The sequence below is a fragment of the Uranotaenia lowii genome, chromosome 2 (assembly GCF_029784155.1).
Source record: "Uranotaenia lowii strain MFRU-FL chromosome 2, ASM2978415v1, whole genome shotgun sequence".
Classification (NCBI taxonomy): domain Eukaryota; kingdom Metazoa; phylum Arthropoda; class Insecta; order Diptera; family Culicidae; genus Uranotaenia; species Uranotaenia lowii.
Window position 1 is genome coordinate 63,798,683 of NC_073692.1, and position 26,869 is coordinate 63,825,551.

A 26,869-nucleotide genomic window follows, 5' to 3' on the forward strand; every position below is an offset into this window, starting at 1 on the left:
AATCGAAATTTTGGTTTGCGTTTGAATAAACACCTTTTTTTGCCATTATGGAATCGATGCGTTTTTTTTTTCAACTCAGCTCACAGCTAGGTCCTCTAGGTCCCTTCGATCAATTTTACCGCATTAATAATGGTCAAACAGGTAAATTTTAATTCTAACCGTGCCCAAAAATTTGTTGTCTATACTTTTCTTGATTAAAAGCTATCTAAATAACACAGTGACAGGTAGTCACAAAATTATCTTCATGTTTACATTACATTCCTAGCTACCTTTACTGAACACTGCCTATTACATTTGCCACTCCGCTATGGTACTTCATGGAAGTCACCTCGGACCGCTTCTGTTTATTATATTCATAAATGACTGCAACGCCGAAGAGCTGAAGTTTATTCGAAAGGTGTAAAATATCATACTGCCTACAATTAAAAGCTGACGTCGCTAGGCTAGAATTTTGGTGTCGCTTTAACGGAATAAAGGCGAACGCACAATTTTCCCGTGTGTTTGGATAACGTTCCGCTTTTAAGCCTACCTTTATTCTGATACCTGTCTAGTCGTCGTTAACTACTCAGAGCAAACTATGCTACTTTCTCGAATCAGTTCAAGATAGTTTGGTAAAGTACAATCTACGAATTTTTTTGGGCTATACTTGCCCTGTCCTGATAAGTTCGGATACACTTGCAAAACGCTGTATCGAACTGCAGCAAACTGCACTTTTCTTATAAATCTAGCATTAACACATCCACAAAGCGACACATGGAATGGTAGAAGTAAAAATTTCGACTTTTTTTCGGTTGAATTTATTGATTTGAAGATATTGTTTACACATTATCCGGAATCATATTCCGAACTAGATATGCTTGTCACATTCTTAGCTGATTGGCTAATAATGTGCATCGAAATTCATGCAAATGGTCAATAGCAGCTTCTCGACAGCCTAATATGTAATAAGTGTAGACTTGGAGTAATTATAACATTTTCATTTTGGTACTTTCCAAATCGGAACTCAATTTTATAAAATATGTGCACTTGCAGATCAAGCAATTTTTTTTAAAGTAATAGTGATGAATAAGACAGTGAAAATAAGACATTAAATGTAAGTATGTACGTTAGGGTGGCAACTGATGTACGGAAAAAATGTCATGATCGAATTATGAAAACAGCTCATATACATTTTGTTGAATTTCCCAAAAAACTGACCAGTGCTAAGTTTCAGCTCAATTGGACTTGATCTGGGGTGCCTCAAAAGCCATCAATATTTCGTCAAAAATAGACTTGAAAATTTAAAAAAATACCAAAGGGGGGGCCAAAGGAATTTTAGAAAATCGAAATTTTAATGATGATGCCAAATAACTTAGAAATTCATGAAATATAATTTTTAGCCAAAGTTCGACTTTCTGAGCCGGTTTTCCGAAAAACGGCCAGTTTTTGTAATAACGGCTACGTTCCAGAAAGTCGATTTCAACCTACACTTTTTTTCGAGTTAACACCAGATCTCGATGATTCATGCATTTCTTAGTCAATTGGCATTAAAATTAAAATTTTGATTTTCCGATTTTCCTTCGGTCCCCCTCCCTCTTTGGTGCAATTTTTAGAATTTTGAATTCGATTTTTGAAAAAAAAATTTTTTTTTAGACATCGCCAGTTTTTGACGTTTTATGATTTTTTAAGTCATTTGGCATTAAAATTAAAATTCCTTTTTTTCCGATTTTCTTTGGTCCCCTTTTAGTGATTTTTGAGGGACAAAAAATTGAAACTTTAAGGGCTCTGAGGCATCTCTGAATCAAATCCGATCGAGCTGAAATTTTTCAGCTGATGCGCTGATGCGGCGATGCCTAGCCGCTGAAATCCGAACTGTCGACGAGAATCTTGACTGGGACCAGGTGAAGACGCTGGCCCCGGATCGTCAACAGTGTAAGTAAGTGAAGTTTTTCACAAGTCAGGTTTTTGGGGTAATCTACAAAATGTATATGGTCAGTTTTCGAAATTCGACATAGCCCATCCTGCTGCCATTCTTATGTACGTATTAAAAAGCAATAATATGTTAAAAGAAATAAGCGAAAAATAATGATGGCTTTTTGATATGAGGAGTAGGATAAGTCTAAATTTACGATTTTTTGTATCAAATGGGGTGGTTGAGTATTGCAAGATAAAAAAAATAAATTCAAACTAATCTGTTAGAAACTACACCTTCGTCCTACAGTAGGTAAATAGTAATAGCACTGTTGATGTTTTTGAAGCTACAGTACCGATCATTAATATAAGTAGTTAAAGAAATAGTACTTTGCACTTCCATAATAGCACTCTCAGATGATACTTTTATTTAGATATATACAATACATACAAGGACTGTATTCAAAAAATATGCAACACTTTCATTTTTAGATAACTTTCAAGTGGATAGAAGAAAATTGATGAAATTTTCAGTTATACTACCTAGTAATATAATGTTTACATGTGTAAAATTTTGTGGCGATCTGTCAACTAATTATTGAGATAGTGTCTAATGGAAAAATATATTCACTGAAATGTTTGGGCAACATATGCGCCACTTAGAGTGTCCATTTCCCGGCCATTTTCCCTTTCCCGGGAATCGGGAAATCTGGTGGCCTGTTTCCCGGGAATTCCCGGGATCCCGGGAAATATTAAAAAACATGTAAAATATATGCACTTCGACTCAAATATACATAGCTTATCGAACTTTTCGTGTATACAAGCCCATAATTTGTTTAAAATGTACTCTTCATAATGTTTTTAACTTATTTTAATCAACAAGTTAAACTGTTTTCAACCATGATATTTAAAAACAGTCTAAAGAACTATAAAATAACCTGAATAAGTCAAATGAAGAATTCATCCATGCAGTTAGGGGTTGATTAAAAAATATGTTTTTATTTGTTTGATTATTCCAACCATTTTTCGTTTTTCTAAACACATATTTTCTCTTCATATAAAAAACTATCTGGCTTATCTGGCTTTCAAAGCCAAAGGGAAACAAGTGCACGAATGTTACTTTCGAGAATCAGTCTACCTGCTACGCAATTTTTCATATATTTTTCGAACTTTTGTGGGGTTTCGTTCAATGAATACGGTGTGGAAATACATATAATCTTTTTAAACTTACCTATTCGAATATAAAAAAATGTACCAAATGGCTGCAAAATCCCTACTGCCACAGGAATCGGCATATTCTCAATCAGTTTTGTATGACTACATTTTCAAAAAGAACATCTTCCAGGCTTTTCCAGAGAAAAAATGTCATACATGTCGGGAATTCCCGGGAAGGAAACTACGATTCCCGGGAATCGGGAACTCCCGAATTTTTCAAATTCCCGGGAATTCCCGCCCGGGAAATCCCGGGACGGACACTCTATGCGCCACTATATTGGGCACTACCTTTTTCCTAAATCAAGGCTATTTTTGTTGACTTTCTTCAATTCCTGAAGCTTGACTTTCAAAATAACCAACCAAAACAGAGTTTTTGATTGAGAAACCTTCAAAAAAGCTATGGAAGAAAAACGGTCGCTTTTGTAGGCATTTTTCGGTATATTTGGCGGGTTAATATATGTACCACTTATCGATTCGCATCTTCGATGGATCGTCAGTCAAATGTAGTAGGTACTGGGTATTTTTTTTTTAATTTTTCTTCTCGTTCTTCCGCGGAATATTCAGACGTGTCTTTTCAATTGAAAATTTCTGACAAGAGATCCGTCAGACGCTTAATTTCGTATCGATTTACTTCCCGATTTTTTTTTTTAATTTTGCCCCGCCAACGGATCTGCCATTTTACGCACGATTGACCCACCGTATTATGTTTGTTTTATCGCTGGAAAGCTTTTTTTATCTTTAAGACACGATGTTAGGTATGTTTTTTGTGTGTTGGGCGAATCTGACAGATAAATTGCCCTGATTTACCATTTTTCAAATTGAAAGGTTTGGATGGCGCTTTGTCAAACACCTCACTTCCAATACCTTCATGAAATTAATTCACAAATGAAAGTGTTGCATTTTTTTCGAATACAGTCCTTATGTATCGGTTTGTTATCTCGGGGCTTGTGATATAGCTCAGTAGGCAAGTCAGTTACTTCCTGAGACGATGTCCGTAAGTTCGAGCCCAAGAGTAAACATCGATCACAGCTATACCGGATGAGTTTTTTCAATTACTGTCTGCCATTCGGCGGAAGGCCGATAGGCCGAAAGATGTTAGGCCGAAAGTCGCCAGGCCGAATGGGTTAAATTTTTAGGACAATTAGGACAATAGGTCGAATGGGATATTAGGCCGAAGGTTATTTGGCCGAATATTATTTGGCCAAATGGATGTTACACCAAATGGTCATTTGGCTGAATGGTTGCAAGACCGAATGGTGGTAAGGCCGCAAGGTCGTAAAGCCGAATGTTCGCAAGGTCGAATGGATGCTAGGCCGAATGGTCGTCGGGCCAAATAATCGTAAGGGCGAATGGATGCTAGGCTGGATTTGACCGTTCGGCTTTGCGAACATTGCAAACATCGTCCATTCAGTCTAATGACTATTCGGCCTAATGACCATTCGTGCTTATGAACATTCGGCCTATCGTCCATTCGGCCTAACAGCCATTCGACCTAGCGACCATTCGGTTTCATGATCATTCTGCCTAGCATGCAGACAAGTGTAAAAGATTTCTTATTGACCTAGCAACCATTCATGGCGATCATTCTGCTAAATGACAATTCGGCCCAACATCCATTCGGCCTTACGACCTTCCGGCCTTTCGACCTTTCGGTCTAATTACCATTCGGCCTAGCATCCATTCGGCCTTACCACCATTCGGCCTTGCGTCCATTCGCCCTTATGGCCTTGGGCCTTATGAACATTCGGCCAAATGACCATTCGCCTTAGTGACCATTCGACCTTATTACCATTCGGCCTAATGACCATTCGGCCGAACATTCTTTCGGCCTTGCGTCCTTTCGGCCTTGCGTCCTTTCGGCCTAACAGCCTTCGGCTGGATAACCGTCGGCCGAACAACCCATTTTAATACCATCCCTAAAATTATATCCAATTTTTGAAGCTTAATAACTTTTTAACTTAACTTTTATCGAAATTCGATCTTAAAGTGAAATATTTATCATAGTTTAAGCTTCAAGAAGCTCCGTAGTTAATAGAAATCGGCTCAAAGGGACCAAAGTTGTTGATGAAAAACTGGTTTTTTATGATCCTCCCGAACAAAATGTCTCAAAATTCCACACAAACTTCAGGCTCGTTGAGCGACTCCTTGCCGTAGTCCAATCTGGCACAAATTTGGCATGAGACTTTGTATCAGGCCTAGGATAAATTTTAACCTGCAGCACATAACTTTTACAAATGTGGAGTCATTTGGGGCACTCTAATATACATATAACCAATTCATTTCAATTTAATCACTATATGTTTAGTAGTACCATCAACTAGTACCAGTAATATCAATTTCAGTAATTACCTTTCTAAGTGATTGTTATCAATTATCATTAAAACAATAAAAAACCATTATGAGAAACGTAGAAAGCATCAAAAATACTAGTTTTCTATTACAAAAACCATAATTAAAATTGGTTTCAACGAAAGTAAATTTGGAAAACATGATTTACTTAATCATCCAAATCAGTTTAGGACTATGGGGCATTTTGAGCCGCTTTTTTTATTCATAACATCTTTTTAAAATAAGATAAAACAAAAATTAGAAATAGCGTGGTTTTCTAGGTTTTTAACGTATCATTTGGAGCTGAAAAAATTTCTCTCAAGTTGTGGCGGTTTAAAAAAAAAAGAAATTTAGATTGGATTTTCAAAAATTGTGTGGAATTGTGGGCCACCAAATAGAAACTTGCCAAATAACATGCAAAGTTTATGAGTTTTTTTTTAAACAATAATTTCATAATCCACTTAGGTATATCAAAGCATTTTCAGGTGAAGAAATGATAAATAGAGTTCTGCACGTGAGAATAATTTAAAAAATTAATGTCAATCAAGTAATCAATGTCAACATAAGAATGTCAAAGTCGTAAATGTTGCATGACATTATTGCACTCCCCTCGAATCACACACTCGTGCAGCTTTTTTATTTGATTTTTTGGATGCGTAGGTGAGAATTTCAAGAACAATTTAAAAAATGAAATCTTTGTAGGTACGAAAAAAATGTCCCAGCAATCAATATGTGGATCTTTCAACTTGGTCATGATGACATTGTAAGTTTATATCGCTGACCAAAACTTAGTATCGCATGACATAGACATTCAAGGCACTAGCAAAGTCGACTGACATTGGCTGTCTGACACTGACCATTTGCAGCTCCGGATAAAGTATTTTTCATAATTCTTTATTTGGCATAAGAAAATCTCACTAACATGATACCCCAAAAGCTTTTATTTGAAAATTGGTTTAAAGGTACATATTGCGGTTACTGGGAAAATTTCTAATCGCGCGACGGTAGCCTTCCGTGCGGTAGGCTAGCCGGAGCAGTAAACACAGTTAAAAAAATCACTCTTATTCACTAATTTCATTGAAAAGTTAAGAAGTAAATTCTTGAATCAATCTTCAAATCATTATTTTGCAAGAGAGGACACATGAAGTCATCGGAATGAAATATTATTATTCTTAGTATTCATGGAGATTGAATTAATTACGAGACAAAACAAAAAACAATCTACATTATTGAAAACACATTTTTCCATAGCCTGAGAATTAACGAATTTGGCATGACGAAGATTTTTGATGCGATAAATGCGTCTTTGATACTTTATATGCAAGCTTTATATGCAGGTCGAATTCAATTATGTTGTCGTAAAATGTAACAAATCGTATATGAGAAGTTAAAAAAAGGAGTTGTGTACGGTGAATAATCTATTAAGGTACACCGGGGTAAGTAGGGACGCGGGGTAAGTGGGGACGGTGGCTATTAAAACAATACTGTGAACTATTTTTTCAAACTTTAAATGCAGAATGTTAAATTTACTTGTAATCTATCCAATAACTGTAAAAGAGATACGGTTCCGACAATTGCGGATGTTTACGGTGACTTTTTGTAAATTTTCTATTTTTAACTACGATGTGGAGTTGATGTGCATCATTTTCAATCACAAATTTCTCGTAAACTAGCTGGCTCTTGACGAAAAACTCTACATTGAAACAATCCTTACATTCCAAACAACCAGTTAGGAAAAGAAACGACGGGTAAAAATTGCGAAAAAAGGGTTTATTTGCAAAAATCTAAAATTGTGTCTCCAAACCCTACCTGGGGTAAGTGGGGACGGCTTTATACATACTTGATGTTTACGCATTTTTTCAATTTTATCTTCTTCATTCAATACAATTTAGCTTTATTTAGCATTCAGATCATGAAAAGTTGATAAAACTACTTGTTTTTTTTCTAAAATAAGTATATATTTTCGATAATATCGGATTACACACAATAATCATTGAAAGATGCCTTATTAATAGTACCATGATCTTTTTTCAAAATTTCGGACGATTCGAGCAATAAATTAACGTATTCAACCAAAAAAACACACATTGAAAATTTCTTGAGAAATCAAAGGGAAACTCTACCGTCCCCACTTACCCCATAAAGCGGGGTAAGTGAAGACACCAGCCGTCCATAACAATTTACGTGATAACTTTTTTCGCTTTGCGTCTATCAAGCTCATCTCTTCAGCATTTGTGAACAACATGTTCTGCATCACATTGAATGCGATTTTATCAAAAATGACCCACTGCTGAATTTTTAATGATTTTTTAAAGTTGAACTATACGAAAAACCGTCCCCACTTACCCCGGTGTACCTTATAGGAAATAATACCATTCGCATCGCAAAAAATTGGACTGCGCACTCATAACTGCGAAATTTGTGCAATCTGTCGAATCAGTATAAAGTCTGACGGTTTTCTACACGCTAACCGCTTTTCAGTTAAACTTTATACGGATAACTCCGACTGCAAAACATAGCCCGAAATCCAACATTCAATGAATGATCGCTACCGTGTCGTCGAACTCTAAACTTATTTAAACAACTACAGGTTTTCATTTTTTTTCGTGAATTTGTCCGCTGATTGAACCCATCGCAAACAGGTTTTTTTTAATATTCATTTTTCCGTGATTTTGACCGCTGATTGACCAAGCTCAAGGCAAACACAATTTTTTGTTTTATAAACAATAGATAATCCGATAATAATATTTGGTATACATGTTTGTTTGACAACTTTTTATTAAATCATCATTCAATGTTTTCCGCTTGTTCATCCGATTTAATTTCAGTCGATAAATAATCCTTATGTAGAACAATGCTCATTTTTTTCTTGAATACTGTAATTTTTTTTACAGTGGTACCCTACGGGAGCCCAAATCAGCTATCGCAGAAATAGAAAAAAAGAGTGGATCAGCAATACAATGCGTACACAGACCAAAAACATTTGAGAAAAATGGTTACAAAGAGCGACAATGATAACAGTTGGATTGAGATTTTTATCTTAACACCCATCCTATATAGTAAGGTGGCCCACTATACTTCACTCTCCTAGATTTTTTTTACGAATAAGTATCTTTATAATATGAAGCTTCCGGAGTTCACAGATCATGCATCCGCTTGTCGTCAAATTCTTATATATTCATGAACGGTACTGTATATTACATTTAGAAAAAAAAATCAAATATTCAAACCAAAACGACTCCAAAAAGACAGGCTTAAATATGAATACCACTAGTCAATGATGTGGATTATGTGAATCAAAACTACAAAGCCAAACATTACGGGGGACTCAAATCCATCGGAATCCGTAGCGCGCTAAACATGAAGGGGTTATTCTAGAACACTGATGAATGATTTCGTGTGATGGATGAAATTGATGGAAGTATTTTTTAAGAATGAAAATTGGGTGCAAACCCACCCATTTAATGTACTTGGTATAAGGTATACAAACAGAATGAGCAACGACAGAGAGTGAGTAAACAAACAACCGAAAAACAAAACTCACGAAATGAGTGTGACGTGGTGGAAGTGGTTCGGAGATGGCAGAACGGTCCGGAGCCACTACGATACCGGTCCGGGTAGAGGTTGCTTCCGGATCGGAACGGTCGTCGTGATCGCGATTGAATGAGGCGCGTCGAAGCATTCCAGGCGAAGAGCTGCACCTCGGCGGATATGAGCGGGCCAGGCCGCTTTCGGTCGTAGGAGACGAAAACTCACCCGCTTCTTCCGTTGGATCCTGGTCCGGGTCCAGTTCGTTGGTTTCCTTGATCTTAGCTATCAACTACTCAACACACCGTTACGCACCATACACGCGCGACCCGGTTGATAAGTGGGTGGTAAGTGGTGGATGGTGAGTTCAAAACCCAAGGATTCAGATGAACCATTTTTGGAGAATGGACGGACAATAGTGGTGGGGGGACAGTAATAGTGGAGTGGGGGTGTAATTTGAACCATTTGGGATTTAGAACAGTTCATTAAGTTTAAAATGCGAAACCGTGCAGGTGAGCATAGGTGATATTGAATGTTGTTGTGTTGATTTGGATGGAAATTCAAAGTTCCAATAAAAAAAGGTTGCATTAATTTAAAACGAAATCAAAACATTTGGACTTAAAACCCAAAACGGATAAATCATCAACTATAACTGCTAAATAATTCAGCGCTTGTAATATCCTCAAGCTTGGAACAGAAAAAAGATTTACCTTTCCTAGTGTTAGATGCCGTCTGCTCAAGCGTCGTTCCGCCGAACTTTTCTTGTCGAATTCTTCGTCCGAATCCCGTGGTTGCATCAGATCCAGCTCGAACTCATGCTCGGTATCCTCGAACATGTAATAATCACCGGAACGAATCGCTAGAATGGAAAAACGTCAATCCCAATTAGTTCAACTGTAGCGGCACATTTTTTTGTATACCACACCAAATCTGTAATAAGAGAAAAGAAACATTTGATATCAAAGATTATTCGGTGTACGAGACAACAGTGTATTCTATGGTGCGAACACAACATCGACTTATTGCATGAGTGCTGGAAAAATGATGACTTGTTTTGAAAGATAAAAGTGCTGTAAGAGGTTGAAGGTTGAAGCTGTTCATCTATTTGAATAAACGTTTAGTATTTTGCATAAAAAAGTGAAACCTGTGAGCTTAAATTTTATGACGAATGGGAAATTTCAATATTTTTCCTAATTTCTCAAAATTTATAAGATTCGATAAATATTATTTTAAAAAATTTACTTAATGCTAACGTTTCACATTTTTTTCTTAAAATGTGCTCAATTGTAAAAAACTACTACTGTATACATTACTCTTATTATTAATACCTTTTTAAGTAAAAGCACTACTCCCTGTTATCATCCTAAATTTGAAAAATATTTAAATATTCCCAGCAAATCACCAAATTATTGAATAGCTCAAAACTGGCGAAATTGATTTCCATAAAGGGTGCACCATCCGTATGTATCCGATTTCAACGTCGAATAACTCCTCAAGTTTTCAGCTGATTTCGACAGATAAACACAATTTTAAAAAGTCATTTAGTGCTACTTTAGCTATGAGTTGATACACCCCAAAAAGCTTTTCTTCAGAAACGATCGTTCAGTTGTGGAAACTCTGCGTGCTTATAAAAAAAAACATGGTTGTCTTGAAAACTGATGTTTTCGATTTCCGGATTTAACGGTGCCACACTTGGCATATTAAAAGTTTAAAATATACGCCAGCAAACCGAAGAGCATTGAAAAAAACATCAAGGTAGTCTACGAGCTGAACTGATCGCTATAAAGCCCCAAATGCTGTCCAATTTTATGCAAAATGATCGAAAAAAACTGCTTTTGCATATCAAATGGCGGTGCTCATTTAGTCGACGTTGTATTTTAAATCTAGTTTTGAATAAATGTCTTAAATATGCTGAAAGAATCTTGTTTATTTTTTGAAAATCAGCGGACAAAGGGTTTTTTTTTAACTTGGAGCATTTTTAACAAAAAAAAGTATGATTTTATATAGCTTTTAAGTTGAAAATGATGACATTTTTTTTTTATCATCATCATATCAGCTTGATTAACCAGAGTTTCGCAATCATTCAATCCAAAAATGGTTTCAAAGAACTGTCATAATTTTAGTGTAAAAAGTTTCTAAAATTTAAATTATAATAAATATTCCGAACCGCTCAAGATCTTTGTTTTCCAAGCGTTAAATGTGCTTCTGAAAAATTCTATTCAATACCAGCATTTAAAAATTCAAAAATCTCATTTTATTGCACATGGTGCGTCCAATTGAATAAAGAATAAAATTCTATTCAAGCATTCATCAATGCTTGCTGGCAAAATCAGTTCAAGAATACTTTTAAAACAAAAATTAAGAAAAATAAATCAATAACTCTAAATAAAAAATGAAGAAAACTATTTCCGTTACTGAAAATTCGCTCAAAATTTGTGTATTTTTGATAAATATTGGCTGCAGGCATCACCCTTGAAATGTTAAGTGTGTTCAAAAACTAAAAGGTTTTTTTTTTAAATACACACCTACAATTTGATTATTTAAAAAAACCGCTTCGGGATTGGTCGGTAATTAGGATTGGTTGATCTTGGATCGATCTTTGGAAAATCGATCTTTTCAACAAAGATTTTCTTTTTTTGGTTCGATTCTTTGGCTTGGAAAAAATCGATAAGATCGGTTTATTTTCGATTCGATCTTTCGATCTTTTGGATTCCTTTTCTCGCTGAGCCGAAATATTTGGATCCAATCTTGATTAACGATATAATGTCGAACAGTGTCATCTGTTAAGCATCTAGTCTACTAAGCTTGCCAGCTGGGTGGATTTGATTTAAATCAAAGTAATTTAAATCATGATTTAAATCACGATTTAAATCACTTGATTTTGATCAGTGATTTAAATCAAAGTTTCTGAGTGAATAAAATTCCCTGAAATTTAGTGAGTACGGAATGGTTTTCTTCATTTTTCACGTTTTTAAGCATCGAAGCATCCCCTCGGGAATTAAGAATTGATTTTTTTTTCTTGCTCCTTGTGATATTCCAAAAGTTGTGATTGATGCCGAAAGCTTGTCCACGTAGAAGGGGGTTGGAGTTTGGATAATGTCCACGTGAACATACTTCATAAATATTACTCAAATTTAATTCAATGAATATATTTTGGTATGAAGATGACATTGGCCAAAAATGTCCGCTCAAGTATGCTCAAAATAATTTTTGTTCATTTCTTTAATTAAACTGAAAAACATTTTCTTTTCTTTTTTTTTTTAATAAAGTCATCCGATTTGCTTATATTTCAACGCTCAACTTTTTTGAAAGTTATGAAATAGAATTTGTTCTATTTATTTGGTCTTTTGATTTCTCTGAACCAAGAGAAAAAGGAGGCTGATTGAGTGCTAAATTCTAACTCGTAGCCCGTATTTAAAAAGTATTTGGTGAATTTCGATAATATTTTCATTCAGTAAAGGAATTGCTCATTTGTTAGTTTCATTAATTTCACCATTTTAATTTAAAAAGCTTTAAAAAATTGTATTCAAACTATAAAATTAGACGAGGCCAGTGGAAAACATGCATTACAAAGGAGTAAGCTTACGAAGGAATTTAACAAAATTTTCCGAGAAAAACGTCAACCGTTTCAAGTCGTTAGATACAAAATCGAATCGATGTGGATAAAGTTTGAAAAACATTAGTCTTTGATGAATGTTGAAAACCTTAATTCATGAATGTTACACTTATACAGAGTTGTTAAACTCAGCTCTATCACATGATAAAAAAATCTTCGGATGCCAAAATAGTTTCCTGAAATGCAATTTATAGAACAAATGCTATTTAAATCAAAAAAATCTGATTTAAATCAAAAAAATCCGATTTAAATCAAAAAAATCTGTTTTTTTGATTTTTTTGAAAAAAATCATTGATTTTTATCCACCCTGCTTGCCAGATTCTTGCCCAAATATTTAATACTAAAATTGGAAATTGTCCGGCCTGGTCCGATTGCGCAAATGTCATTAAAAAAAGCACGGTTTTTGTCCGGATGTATTCACCTTGCAAGAACACCAAAAATTCAAATTGAGCTTTTCTTATGTTTAATTTTTGCGCCCAAGAAACGAAATTTTTAAACGACGATTGAAAATCTACTGATTGATTTCGATAAAAAAAAGGTTTCAATCTTTTTTAAATTTTTTTTTAATAATAAAGGGTGTGTCACATCAAATTGCATCACGCTGTAGAAATTCGCCCAGTAGACCGATCCTTTTGAAAGTTTTAGACAGTAAAATAAAAACTATTAAGCAACTTTTGGCATTTTCTTTTGATTCATACTTCGAGCCCAAGCCCGTATGCTCGCACCTTCCTCTTTACCCCGTCCATAAGGTTCTGTACAACGTCAGGTTGTAGTTTTTTTTGAACAGAAATCCATTTTCTCTTGAAGTCCGCCTCCGATTTGACAACTTTTGGGTTCTTCTTCTTTCGGAGGGCCTGCTTCATAATTACCCAATATTTCAATAGGTTCTCGAAGCATCATTTAAGTACTCTGCTGACCGTGGATTGGACGATTCCCAGCATCTTAGCGATGTTCCGATGTGACAACTCCGGATTCTCGAAATGAGTGCGCAGGTAAAATTCACGACGCTCTTTTTTGTTCGACTACATTTTTCCAAATTTACGAAAAATTGACAGTGAAGCATGGCCAACGTGATCTAAAGTCTGCTTCATTTAACATTGGAACAAATTCTTTTGCTCATTGTGGCGCTCCTAGTGGACGGATTTGGAAACTTTTTTCACCCACGTGTCGGGAAATTCATTACCTTTCACCATGTATTTATGTCATAACACCAAACGATAGCATTTTGTAAACAACCGCCATGGAAGCCGAACGGAGGGATCAAATTGTTCACAGTTTTCTTACGAGTACGAGTACGAGAATTTCTTCGAAACGGCAATGAATAATTTTTTTAATTTTTTTTTATGAAAGAGTAAAGAAAATGCTACATTTTTATGAAAAACAAATTATGAATTCGTTAATAAATGACTGAACTACACGCAATTGTTTGTGTTCCAATATTAAATGAAGCAGACTTTACATCCGTCGAACTTGGTCAGCACTTGGTCGTACAGCTTTCGAGCACGGATTCTGGCCACATTGTTCTGCTTCAGCGTCCGATTTGGCTGTTTGCTGGCTCGGAATGACCTTATTCCTTCCCGGAGACGAATTCGTCGCACCGTACTGTGAGCCTGGAACTTATTGGCCAAATCGCGGTCTGAAAGATTGGGATTCCTCTTGACGGCCTTGATGACTTTCCCACGCAGTTTCCGGTCGACAGTTCCACTCCGACGCTTCGAATGCGGCTTCCGAGCCGTCGTCAATGTTTCCTTGTACTGCTTGATAACACGCCATACGGTATTTCTGGGCATTTTAAGCTGTTTAGCTAGCTTCGATGCCGACAACAATGGATTTTCAAGAAAACTGTGCACAATTTGATCTCTCCGTTCGGCTTCCATGGCGGTTGTTTACAAAATGCTATCGTTTGGTGTTATGACATAAATACATGGTGAAAGGTAATGAATTTCCCGACACGTGGGTGAAAAAAGTTTCCAAATCCGTCCACTAGGAGCGCCACAATGAACAAAAGAATTTGTTCCAATATTAAATGAAGCAGACTTTATACACTCTTATCTGATTATAAGCGAAAGCTGAAGATATAATTCCTAAAAATTAAATTTTAACAGTGTTTTTTCTGTGATGAAATTTGATGTGACACACCCTTTATCTGGGATTTACACAAATTTGCCCGAATTTTGGGTGGAAATTTTTGAACTTACATGTTCAGATTTGCTGGCAACCATAATCAATTCGATATAGGAGTTGTCAAACTATAATTTGTAATTCTTAATTCTTGGTTTTAGAATTTTGTATTTGAATCTCATGTATCTTTTAACTTTTCAACCCATTATTTATTGAGTAAGCGCTCCAGTTTTTTTTAAATCATTTTGGTGACCTATTTTTTCTATGATTTATTTGTTCAAACAATACACGAATTAAAAAAAGTCAAAGAAATATTTTTTATTACTTTTTACTTAACTGTTTTGAGTACTTTTAAATTGAAAGTTTTACGTATTAAGGCCCATTTACAATTCTCGTGTAAAAAACGTAAAAAAAATTATTTCGTCAATAACTAAACAACGCGATAAAGCTAGGAAACAGTTTTAGAAGGTTTTAAGGAAAAAGTCCGGCTAGATTGTCATATTTCAACTATTCCCCATCGATTCCATCATGTTACACAAACTAATTGTATCAAGTATTTGAGTTATTGATAAAATAAGCATTTTTCACATTAATTTGAACTTAAACTGTTAACCGGATATTACATAGAAAATTTTGAAAATACTTCTTTTTCCACAAATACTTTTCGTAAAAATGAGTTCCTTAAATAAAATCCTGTAGATATTTTTTTTCTAAAATAAAAACTGTGACCGACTTTAGTTACAAATTTTGAAATTGAAAAAAACAATCAAAATTATAAGTCTGTAATCGCTTGCAATTTGCAATCTGAATTTTTAATATATATATATATAATATATATATACTCTGTATCTGAATTCTGCACCTGAAAATGCATTCAAGTTCATAATTCATTCACAGAATAACTATTCAAAATTCATATTAAGCTCATATATGAGTTAAAATTATAAAATTGCTAATTATCAAAATTGTATTTTGGATCTTTTTCCGAGTTTCAATACGATTTTATAAATGATTTCTGAATTTAGATACCAGATCAATATTTCCATGAGCCATGAATTGAAATTTGTTTCAGAGCCCTCAATCATGAATCTAGTATTTCATGTTTAAAGTCTTGTGTTTCAACCTGAATTTATTATTTCATTATTTTATTTTTAACTAGCTGACCCGGTGTGCTTTGCTACACCTTTCAGAATCAAATGATATTTTCAGAAATCATTCAAATTTTTATTGTTTTTGGAATTATTTTAAATCAAATTATGACGAAATTAATAAGCAACCACTATAAAATGAGAGCTTCAGCTGGAGTTTCAAATTGCAACACAAACCATAAATTATATTCTGAATCTTGATTTATAAATTTGTTTTGAAGATCTGATAATTTTCATCTGTTTCCTTAAGTTTCGGCCTAAAAAAGAAGGGTCCCAAATTAATCGTTCGTAAATAATCTAACTTATAAAGTATGGTTGTTTTTGCTTGATATGTTCTGGATTTATGCTAAAAAACTGATTAGAAAGCCCCCCCTGTTCTTCCCTTCACCCCCTGCTGAATGGAGATTGTAATCTTTAATAGATATTTTTTTCGTTCCCAAAAATCATCTTATATCAAATATAGTTCCATTGGTTGATAAGTATTTAAGCTTTACTACAAAAATTGTATGGAGCCCCTTTCTTTCTTTCCCTCTCTACACTGTAAAGCATAAGAGTCTATAACAATCGTAGAAACATATCTCGTAACCAAGTACCTTTCCATGCCATATTTGTTTCCATTTGTTGACTTCGTAAGCATAAATTGAGAACATATGCTAACAAAATTGTATTAGACTCACCTCCCTCCTCCCATGTACCTTCTCACTGAAAGGAGGATGATGTGTCAAATAATCATAGAGTCATACCAAAATGATTTTCCATGTTAAGTATTGTCCATTTCTCGGATTTTGTAAAATAAAAGTTAAATGTAAGCTTCCTTCTTCCCTTCCTATATTCCATGCCATGCCAAATTTGGTTTTATTTACGTAGTAAATTTTTGAGTTTTGTATAAACTTGAAAGGGAGTACCATCCCCCTTTCCGTTCTCTTCTTTCAATGGAGGGGTGATAACTTAATATTCATAAAAGTATTTTTCGTACTCAAATACTTTTTGATGCCAAATTTGGTTTCATTTGCTCGATTAATTCTCGACTTATGGAAAAAAATGGAAACCCCCCCTTCTTCTTTTATATCTTACCGGTTAAAAGGTACGGCTTCAATTTATAATAGAAACATTTCATAATAGAAACATTACACTCACATGTCAAATATGGTTCAATTTGCTTGATCAGCTCTCCAGTTATACTGAAAATTGTAAGGGAGACCTCGCTTCCACCGTTTCATCCACCTCTTCGAAAGATTGAGGGATACCAAATATTCATAGAAGCATTTCTCGCCAAATTTGGTTCCCTTTGCTGTTTTAGTTCTTGAGTTATGCAGTAAAAATTGTATGAAACTCCCCTCCCTCTTTCCTTAGTCCCCGCTGTAAGAAGGAAGGGGTCTCAAACAATCATTAGAACATGTCACGTTCCAAAATACCCGCCCATGCCAAGTTTGGTTCCATTTGCTTAATTACTTTCTTAGTTATGTTGAAAACAATAAAAGAGGCCCCTCCCCCTTTATATCTCCCTACTGGAAAGAGGGAGGGGTCTCAAATTACCATAGAAATATTTTTCGTATCCAAATACCCTCCCATGCCAAATTTGGTTCAAATTGCTTTATTAGTTTTTGAACTATATAAAAAAATATGAAAGAGGCCCCTCCCCCTTTCAACTGGAAAGAGGGAGGGGTCTCAAATAATCATTGAAATATTTTTCGTATCCAAATACCTTCCCGTGCCAAATTTGGATCCAATATCTTGATTAGTTCTCGAGTTATATGAAAAATTGTAAGCTAGCCCCCCTCCCCCCTTCCTATCACGCCACTGAAAGGAGGGAGGGGTACCAAATATTCATAGAAATATTCCTTGTTCCCAAATACCACCCCATGTCAAATATGATACCATTTGCTTGATGGGTTCTCGAGTTATGCAAAAAAATGTCTTTTGTTTGGGAGGCCCCTCCCCCCCTTCATGAGAGAGGGAGGGGTCTCAAACCACAATAGGAGCCTTTCCCTGCCTCCAATACCCCCACCTGCCAAGTTTCACGCAAATCGGTTCAGTAGTTTCCGAGTCTATAGGGAACAGACAGACAGACAGACAAACAGACAGAAATTCATTTTTATATATATAGATCTGAATTAAAATATGAATTTTGAATGATGAATCTTATTTTGAGTTTTCAATTCTGGATCGCCATTTTGAACAGGGCTAGAAGCGACCATGCGGTAAAAAGGTAGGGCAAAATAGTTACTTTGAAGTGAAATTAGGGTAAAATTAGTAACCAGGTCAAGACGAAAACTAACTAAAAAATGACTTTAAAAACTAAAAATAAAACGCTTCAAAAACAATTCTGTTCATTGAAAAACGTTTTTTGAAAGGCTCTTGGTCTCACTAGTACAAAAACCAATACATTGGACAAAATAGGAACATTTTAAATAAGCTTAGATAATTTAAGAATTGCGACCGCAGAATCCTTAAGTTCTAAAGAAACATTGGGAGGGAACCAAAAGATCGTACCCGAAGGACTAGGACAACTAAGTCCGACAAGAACTTCAAGTTTATCCATTTTCTTTGAAAATAAAAACCCACAAATTATGAAACTTCACTCTATAGTATATACACCCAAATTCGAATTTTTTCAATGTCACTAAAACAGCTGAAAAAGTTTAAAATCATTTTGAAAAAAGTTAACAATTCGTAATAAATTAACAGAAATAAAAAATTTTAATCAAAATTGTTATATGTGAGAAATCTATGAATTCAAATAAAAAACCAGCACATGTTCAACGAAAAGTTGAAAGAATATACTTGAAATTGAGTTAAGATATACATTTGCAGAAATTTTATTTCATGAAAGAGCCATGTAATTAAAAATTAGTAGATCCTCATGGAAAAAAGACAAAATAATGGTAGAAAATTGAAAATAGATAAACGATAAAATGTTGACAGAAGATTGACAATGACTCAAAGAAGCTTAGCGAAAAATTGACTCAAGATTCAAGATAATAACACAAAAAGGCTAAAAAAATTTACGCGACTAATCTTCAAGATAGAATAAAAATTTTCAAATTTATAATAAACTCAAAGAGAATTTGCCTTCAAAAATAAAACATTTCCAAAGAGATTCACTGCAGACTTTATTGAATGATTTCCATATCAATCATAAGAAAGATTTACTAGAAAAAATGAGGTTCAAAAAGGAAGAAATTTTTTAAAAAATATTCACAAATGATTTAACATGACAACTTCTTTAAAAAATAACAGATCCAAGAAACACCTCAGACATTTCTTGGAACACTGTAGAAAATATATCAGTCAACCTCTAAAAAGGTACAGAAATTACTGAAAGTTATCAAAAACTTCGAATAGGTTTTGAAATCTTCAATTGATATCTTTGTATATCTATCAATTTTTCAAATGATTCCAAAATGTCTAGAAATAAAGGAACTTAGAATGGAAAAATCTGATATTCTCGATTCAATTGAGTCACTTTTCACAAGTTTACCTTCCATTCAATACAAACAAGAGCATTAACAGCATGGAAGTTTACTGCTATGTGATAAAGTGCACTGTACAGATTATGATTGATTTTGTTTAATTAAGTTATAATATTTAAACAAATTCGAGCTTTAAAAGTCATAAAACTTCAAATTTTGATTAAACATGTTGTAAAAGTGTCTCTTTAGGAAATATTTTAGGTAATAAATTTTCTTAACACGAATGCCAAAAGTTGGTAAAGTGTCCCAAATGAACAAAAAATAAATAAATATTTTTTAAGGCGAAAAACGATTTTTGTTTAAATTCAAATTTTAATCCAAATTATGTTTAAGCGTAATATATCAAAGCAAAACAAAACAATAATCTTCATTTTCTGAATCTGAGCCATTCTCCCAATTTAGGTCGTGTGAATTCCCACAGGACTCGAAAGGAAAGAAAGGAGAAAAATTGTTAATAAAAAATAGTCTAAGGAAATTATTTTTTTTTTAAATAGTGACTTTAGTGACCAAATTTCGAAAAAAGTAACTTGTGAGTGACCAGCCTGAAAAAAAGTGACAAAGTTACTAAAAAGTGACCAACTTCTAGCCCTGTTTGAAGTTTTCAATTCTGCTAAAGAATAGAGTTTAAGAAATTCGGATCTGAAAATGGAACAAAAACTCAGGAAGCTTTCTATAGCTATGGTCATTTAGAGTACGGGCTCTTCATTTCGGTAATAACTACATTCCTAGTTCAGATATGCAAAGTTTTGGCAGCGTTTTTTTGGTATTGAAAAGGACTACCTTGCCAATTTTTTCAGATATCTGAATTTACGTGTTTTTGAAAAACTTACGATGAAAAAGGCCATGGTAAAAATATTTTTGCACAATCACCTCGGAAATCTTTCATTGTCGACTTGAAAACTCATGAACTGTTGTTTTTTTTTGAAATTTTTTTTTTACCCAAATAGATAAGAAGTATCAGGACCCTCAAGTTTTTCGATCAAACAAATAGTTTTTAAAATTCACGCGTTTGTAACTGCCCGAATCATAGCCTTAATAATGTGTTTTTTTCATAATTGGAATATAATTATTTTTATGCATATAAGTTTCAAATATTATGGATACAAATTTGAATCACACGTAAAACCAAATTTGAATAACAATTTCAAAAAGGGATGAATCATCCGCGAGAATAATAATCCGCAAAAAAAAAGAAACAATATCTAATTTCGAAATACCTTTTCAATTCTGTTTTCTAATGATGATTAAACTAAAAATCAAAAATCCTAAACTAGATGTATAGTACAAAGTACGAAAACAGAAATAGGTACAATTTAGATTTTGATAATGGGGAACAAGAACCGTAAAATGAGTTGAATCTATTAAAATTTAGTATTCAGAAATCAATTTTTATCATCAAGTAAGAAAATTTTGGAAATCTTTAGCAGAATTCTGAACATGGAATAAGTTTTCGAGGTTTTGGCATAAGTTCTGAGTAAAGATTACTAATCTTGAAAAACCTCACTCAATCATCAAAATTTGATTAAGAATTCAAAAACTTGAGTACACAGTATAACACCTCGCTTGCTTTTGCTGGACCTCAATAGGGGGACGTAGCCTAAGAATATAGTGACTTGTATTCAGGCAAAACAAAAAAAAAATCATTGAATAATACTCTAAGGGGAGCAAAGAGTTAAAAAAAACAAATAAAATAAGCAAAAAGATTGTGTCTATATTGTATCATTTTCCAAGCATAAGCGTTTTCTTGTCAAAAAAAAATTTTTTTTTTGTTTGAAAAACTCTGCAAAATAAAAAAACTCAAATTTTGGTAAAAAATATTTGAAAATGCAAAAAACAGTACGAAGGAAAAGGTACGATGACGGATAGCTTTGGTTGAAGGTCTCATTTGAAACCAACCAAAGAGAAGATGAAGTTCAATCTGTTCCAAGGGCCTAATGAAGATGATGAAGGTTACATAAATGTGTATATAGTGAGGTAAAAATGAGAATTTTGAGTAAAATAAAAGTTTAATACAACTAAGTGTCTTTTTAACTGACTTTGAGTTAAATCATGCATTTCTATGACAAAACCATGTTCAATATGTCTTTATGAATTTTCACCTAATCGTACAAAACTTTTAAATTTTATCTAAGCTTAAAGGTTGCAAATGATTTTCAATTCAAATTTCCTTCTAAATACGAATGGATATTTACGACTCGAAAAATGGGCCAGATTCCACATTTCCAAAAAAAATAAAATCAAAGAAAATTAAACACAGGAAAATCACAGACAGTCTGTGGAAAAATTATTGACCGAAACAAAAATTTGCTAAAAAAGAACCTCTCCACCGCCAACAATTTCAATGCAGTGATGAATAATCACCGGAAGCTGAAAGCAAGCAAAAGCAATATCGGTTTGGATTAATTTTGTCTGAAAAATGTGCAAGCTAAGCTACAGGGTGTCGTATTTAGAGTGTTGAAAAAGCTCCCCTTCTAGGGTGTCGGTGCAGGTTTTTTTAGTCACTAATGAACTGTTCGCCGTCAAAAACGAACCTTTGGACGATATAGGAACAAAAAAGACTTCGAAGAAATGGACAGTCAAAATGTGATTAGAAAGCAACATAAACCGGGACAATATTTAACCGTTGGACCCACTTGTAGTTCCAACCGGGGACGACGACGACGACGACGTTGACGACAGAAACGCTTTGATTTGATCGCTTGGTTAGGAACGGATGCGCCAGTAAAAACATTCCACAGGATTATACCATTGATAGATCCACCACGAGGTTTTAGTTTTCATAAATGAGTGTAATTTGGTGAAACAGAGAGTACTATACCAGGCCAAGAGAAGGAAAGTTTGGCTGAAGAAAAGAAGAAATGTGTTTCATCATTACCAGCTGCTCTGTTCTCCGAAATTCGGCGCCACAGACTCGGTCTTCGAGGGGTATCTAGAGAATGGAAACAACAACAGAGGCACAGGAGTTCAAATAAGTTTGCTTTAAAAAAATTGTATAACAGTGTTTTAAATCAAATTCAAATCAAGCCTTAAGCGTGGTTTAAGCTAGTGTAGTGTTTTAAATGTGTTTTGTTGTATATGATCGGCGAAAAGTCAGCGTGCCGCTCTTATTGCATATGGGTGAGGATTTTCGGATTTTTCCTTATTTAAATCTGTTTAAATAGAACGGATTATCTTACAGAATTGTTACATAAACGACCGGTTTTTTTTGTATTGAAATCGAAATATATTTTTAACGGTTATTTACAGAAACTTCGAGGTGGATACATACCTTTCCGAGGGATTGCAATTTTTAGGTAGAATATATCGGCATCACATGTATTTATTTACACAACGGCGAGAGATATTTACAGGAGATGTAGATGATATAAAGCAGTGAGTGAACACAGAAAATTGTACAGTTTATAATTACACTCATGATGAGAGAGCGGAGATCGGGACGCTGCGGATCGTATTGAGTCACGAAGGCCAGCTTCTCCGACTGGACCCCAGAAACTTTTACCGCGTGAGCGTTTGCGTGTTACTCCCGTCGTAGTTACATCGTCGTAGCGAGTCATGTCGTCATCGACGAAAAGAGATACCAGGAAGCTGGACCTTCGACGACTTGGATCTACCGTGAGTTCATCTGGCGCAACGGAAGTACCCATACTAGATTGACGTCTATGTTGATGTCGAGTGAAGGATCGCGGAGATCTTGGGGAGCGAGGGGACATAACTTGATCCGGTGTATCCTAGAATAAAATCTTGCGTGGTTAGAACTAACAACAACTGTTGCCTTTCAAAAATGATCAATTACTTCGGCTGGCGTGAGGTTACTGGTCGGCCTTCCCAATCTAGGACTAACCGTAAGTTCATTCGGATTGGGCCAGGATACGGCATTCAAACTTGATTGTCTACGGTGCTGACGAGTTTGCATAGCGGTTTTCGTGATCGGCATAAGGGTATTTGTTTGCTGAGCAGGTTGTTCCTTCTACAATTTGATGAGTTTCAAAGTTCGTTCCCAGAAGTTTCTGTTTAGCATGTGATTTGGATATACTAACCTCACAAGGTGGCGGTGAGAATACCGGGAAGGTATCATCAGGACTGCATACTCTCGCTAGCATTTCATTCGGTGATTCAAACGACATGCGCTGGGGATCTAGGTAAGCTTCGAGTGATACAGTCATTAGTGCTGAGCTTGGTGAAGGTGCCTAAAATGGTTGTAAACCAGTTGTTTATGGTATGTGGGATTTCCAATAGTTTTGACATGTGGCTACTATTGCTAACCTGAGTGTGATAAGATCCCCGTCCAACGGTCAATCCTCCGTTGTCCGATGGAATCTCTGAAATGCCTTCGCCTTCAATTATCATAGAACCACCGGCAATTTCATCTTCGATCGGAGTATGATATCCTGCATATGATGACAAACTATGAGTGCGTGCTATGCATGCATCCCCTTCAAGATCTGGCCGCGAAATGGACCGAACAGAATGAAAATAGAAACAGAAGGTCTTTCTCGTTAGTGATGTTTTGATGTGCTCCATTCTACTCTATCAAAACTCTACCTCTACCGTGTTCTGAAGGCATCTTTCTACGCAGGTGATCTCTAGATTCTTCTATGTCGAAGCATAATCGAACGGAAAACTTTGTACTTACATCCCACAAATTAAAAATAATACTTACATGTTGGTACAAAAAATACTAAACCGAACGAACGAAAGTATTTCTAATTTCACTATAATTCGTCTTCGCGGAACATAATTTCACAGACAAAGAAAGAAGTCGGCCTATTCTACTGATAAACATACCTTTAGCATGAGTGCTTGGTTCATGAACTGGTTCCAAAATTTTCTGCTGGGTAGCCTTGATACGATCCATCTTCATTTTGATTTTCTGCAAAATCTGACTCTCTCGCTCGGCCTCTAGTTTGACCTCCTTAATACGAAGTTCTTCGATAAGCTCTGCCCCTCTGTTAATGAAAAAACTATTAAATCTGAAATATTATTGAAAAATAACTTCAATAGTACCTCGAAGCTAAAATTGTGCTCGCTTTCGTTTCGTTGATAATGTGGCAGAAATAATGACTAGCGAAAATCCGACGTTGCAAAAGCAAAAAGGCAAAACACACTCCGTCCCAGAACAAGCCAGAATCATCATAAGGGACGTTGCACTGGGAAAGATCCGGTGCCGGTGGTTGAACCGGATCCGGTATCACATCTCCATTTTCCCTTGCCGATAGACAAGAGATCCCTAGTAGCTGAACCAACCAACAGGTACTCTCGGTGAGTTGCTGCAGATACAGGCAACCAACTAGCTGCAGCAATGTTTTCGTTGTTATAACGAATACATTGTAAGCGATAAGAACATTCCATCTGCAAAAAAAATGTTTTTATTAAATTAAAGCTACTTTGAATGCAGTTAATAGACCTACGTTTTCAGAATAGACTTAATCGGTCTCAGGTAGAAATCGGTTCCTTGCCACAAAAATGTGAAAGCCCCTATCAGATATCCTATCGAAAAAAGGGTCACTCGACTGGAGCCGGTCCAAAACACAATTGCCAGAGTGAACCAGAAAAACACGAGGAAAACTCCTCGCTTTACCACATCCAGCCAGTTCCGAACTTTGGCTATGAAATCGGGAGTAGGATTGATAAACGGAACCGTCCCAAGTTTGTCGATATCTTCCAAGGCAGATTTATTACTGCCACCGCCAAAGTCATCCGGACAAGATGCGTACCTCATCTCGATCCGGAAGACCAATGTCTGACGACACAAAAACATCAGTAGCAGGAAATCGGCTACCATTTTCGAAGCTTGCTCCCGAAACTCAGCCGTATTCTCCGGAAGCATGGCCCATTTTCTGAACCTGTCTAAGAAGGCGATATCCCATGGATAATCAACACAAAGGATTGGAGGCAGCCCAATAAAGATCACGTATTGGAAGGGGATTATCACCACAACAAACCAGGTTATGACACGCCATATCCTACGCAACCCTTCCCTCGTCATATGAAACAAGAAACATATCCAAATTGCGTAGAAACAGGAAAAGATGTCCATCCTCCACGCCGTCACGATAATCAAAGCTACTAGTGAGATTTCTACACCGAATTTATAGTAACCATAGTTGAACAGGTACTTGATCATACGGGGGATGTCCTTGTCCGCATCCGCCCGGGTGATATTTGGGAACATCAGATGCGGAGTTCTCGGTGATTGTCCAAGTCGTAGCCGTCGAATGGTTTGACGCAGCACGACAACCGCATGGATCGTAACCACTATGATGTAGATCAGATAAGGTCGCAAAAGATCCGCTAAGCTGTTAACCCCCGAGGTTTTCTGGAATCCAAACCACTTGGCATTATTCATATCCCAATGGGTCTCGTTGACGTCGATGTTGGGACACGTGCTCTCATAGTTCGATTCATTGATATAATCCACTTGATAGATCATAGTGGTAATGAGCAAAATCGCAGAAATGAGCGACATTATTCGCGTAATGAGAACCAACGAACCGGTATGAGATTTCACCGCGAATACCGTCATGAGCACATACATCAGATGTATAAAACTTATCGTTTCCACGCTCAGTGAGAACGCTACGATGAGGATGATCTTCAGCAAATGAATTTCGGCAAACAACCAAAACAGCTCCGCCAGTTTGGATACGATGTTAAACATCTTCTGAGCTACACCCTTGATTTCTTGCTTCGAAAGCTTCCGGAAACGCAGATCCTCGAGAATTTCCGAAGTGTTGTCCGCGATCACTCTCTCCTGGATTTCTTCCTTATTGGATCCTTTCAACCGGGACGTTTCCTCCGAGTTTTCGGGATCCCTTTCCAAGGGTGGAGCATCCGTTGCACTGCTATGCTTTTTCCGCTTGGAAAATGTACCGTACGCTGAACTGGTTTCCGATATCACTGGGATGTCGCTTTCTTGACTGAAAAATGGAAGATAGAATGATGGAATCTGCCAGTTTTTTAGTCGTTTGGAATAAATACTCACATAACTGGTATTTCTGAGATTTCGAGGAATTTCTTATGACAATAGTGAAGCTGAATCACGGTGATGATGACTATCATGGTTGGATTGAGGAGATGCAGGAAAAGTTGCTTCGTTTCGTATAGCTCCAGACCGATATCTTTTTGTCTGAATTTTAACCAAATGAAAAAAAATTGTCAACTTTTTTTATATTAATCAAACAAACAAACGAGCGACTTACAATGTATCGGAAATCTTGAGATATTCCCTCCAATAGAGAGGGAACTGATCGAACTGGTAGGTATAGACTAACACTAGGATGGACATGGAGTACACGATGACGGTCAGCCAGAATGCGTACATCATCTTGCGCCAGACTTTGAATGAGAACTGAAACCAAGAGAATTTTCGTTAACATTTATGCGTTATTCAATAGTAACCCTTGAGCAAGGACCCATACATTTAGTGGACAAGGTGCCCAAAACTAGTAAAGATATTGAGGAGGCTCAATCCCCAAGAAATGTAGATGGTCTGAGTGAACGGGAGATAGTAATAAATATGATAGTGGCAGTAAATATGGATGAGCAAATTT

General features: G+C 35.7%; 1 protein-coding gene across 15 annotated transcripts in view; it reads right to left on the bottom strand.

Moving 5' to 3' along the window:
* The window catches only part of LOC129748355 (piezo-type mechanosensitive ion channel component-like), a 157,406-nt gene that overhangs the window by 40,597 nt on the left and 89,940 nt on the right, over window positions 1–26,869 (bottom strand). For 13 of the 15 annotated variants that reach the window (XM_055742947.1, XM_055742946.1, XM_055742944.1 and 10 more), the window contains 8 exons: window positions 26,519–26,667; window positions 26,302–26,445; window positions 24,728–26,236; window positions 24,324–24,668; window positions 24,105–24,265; window positions 22,195–22,248; window positions 9,672–9,820; window positions 8,978–9,253 (listed from right to left, as the gene is read on the bottom strand). In XM_055742947.1, coding sequence (XP_055598922.1) covers window positions 8,978–9,253; window positions 9,672–9,820; window positions 22,195–22,248; window positions 24,105–24,265; window positions 24,324–24,668; window positions 24,728–26,236; window positions 26,302–26,445; window positions 26,519–26,667 — 2,787 coding nt within the window. The remainder of the gene's footprint in view (window positions 1–8,977; window positions 9,254–9,671; window positions 9,821–22,194; window positions 22,249–24,104; window positions 24,266–24,323; window positions 24,669–24,727; window positions 26,237–26,301; window positions 26,446–26,518; window positions 26,668–26,869) is intronic. The other 2 variants (XM_055742943.1, XM_055742948.1) reach the window with 2 other exon arrangements.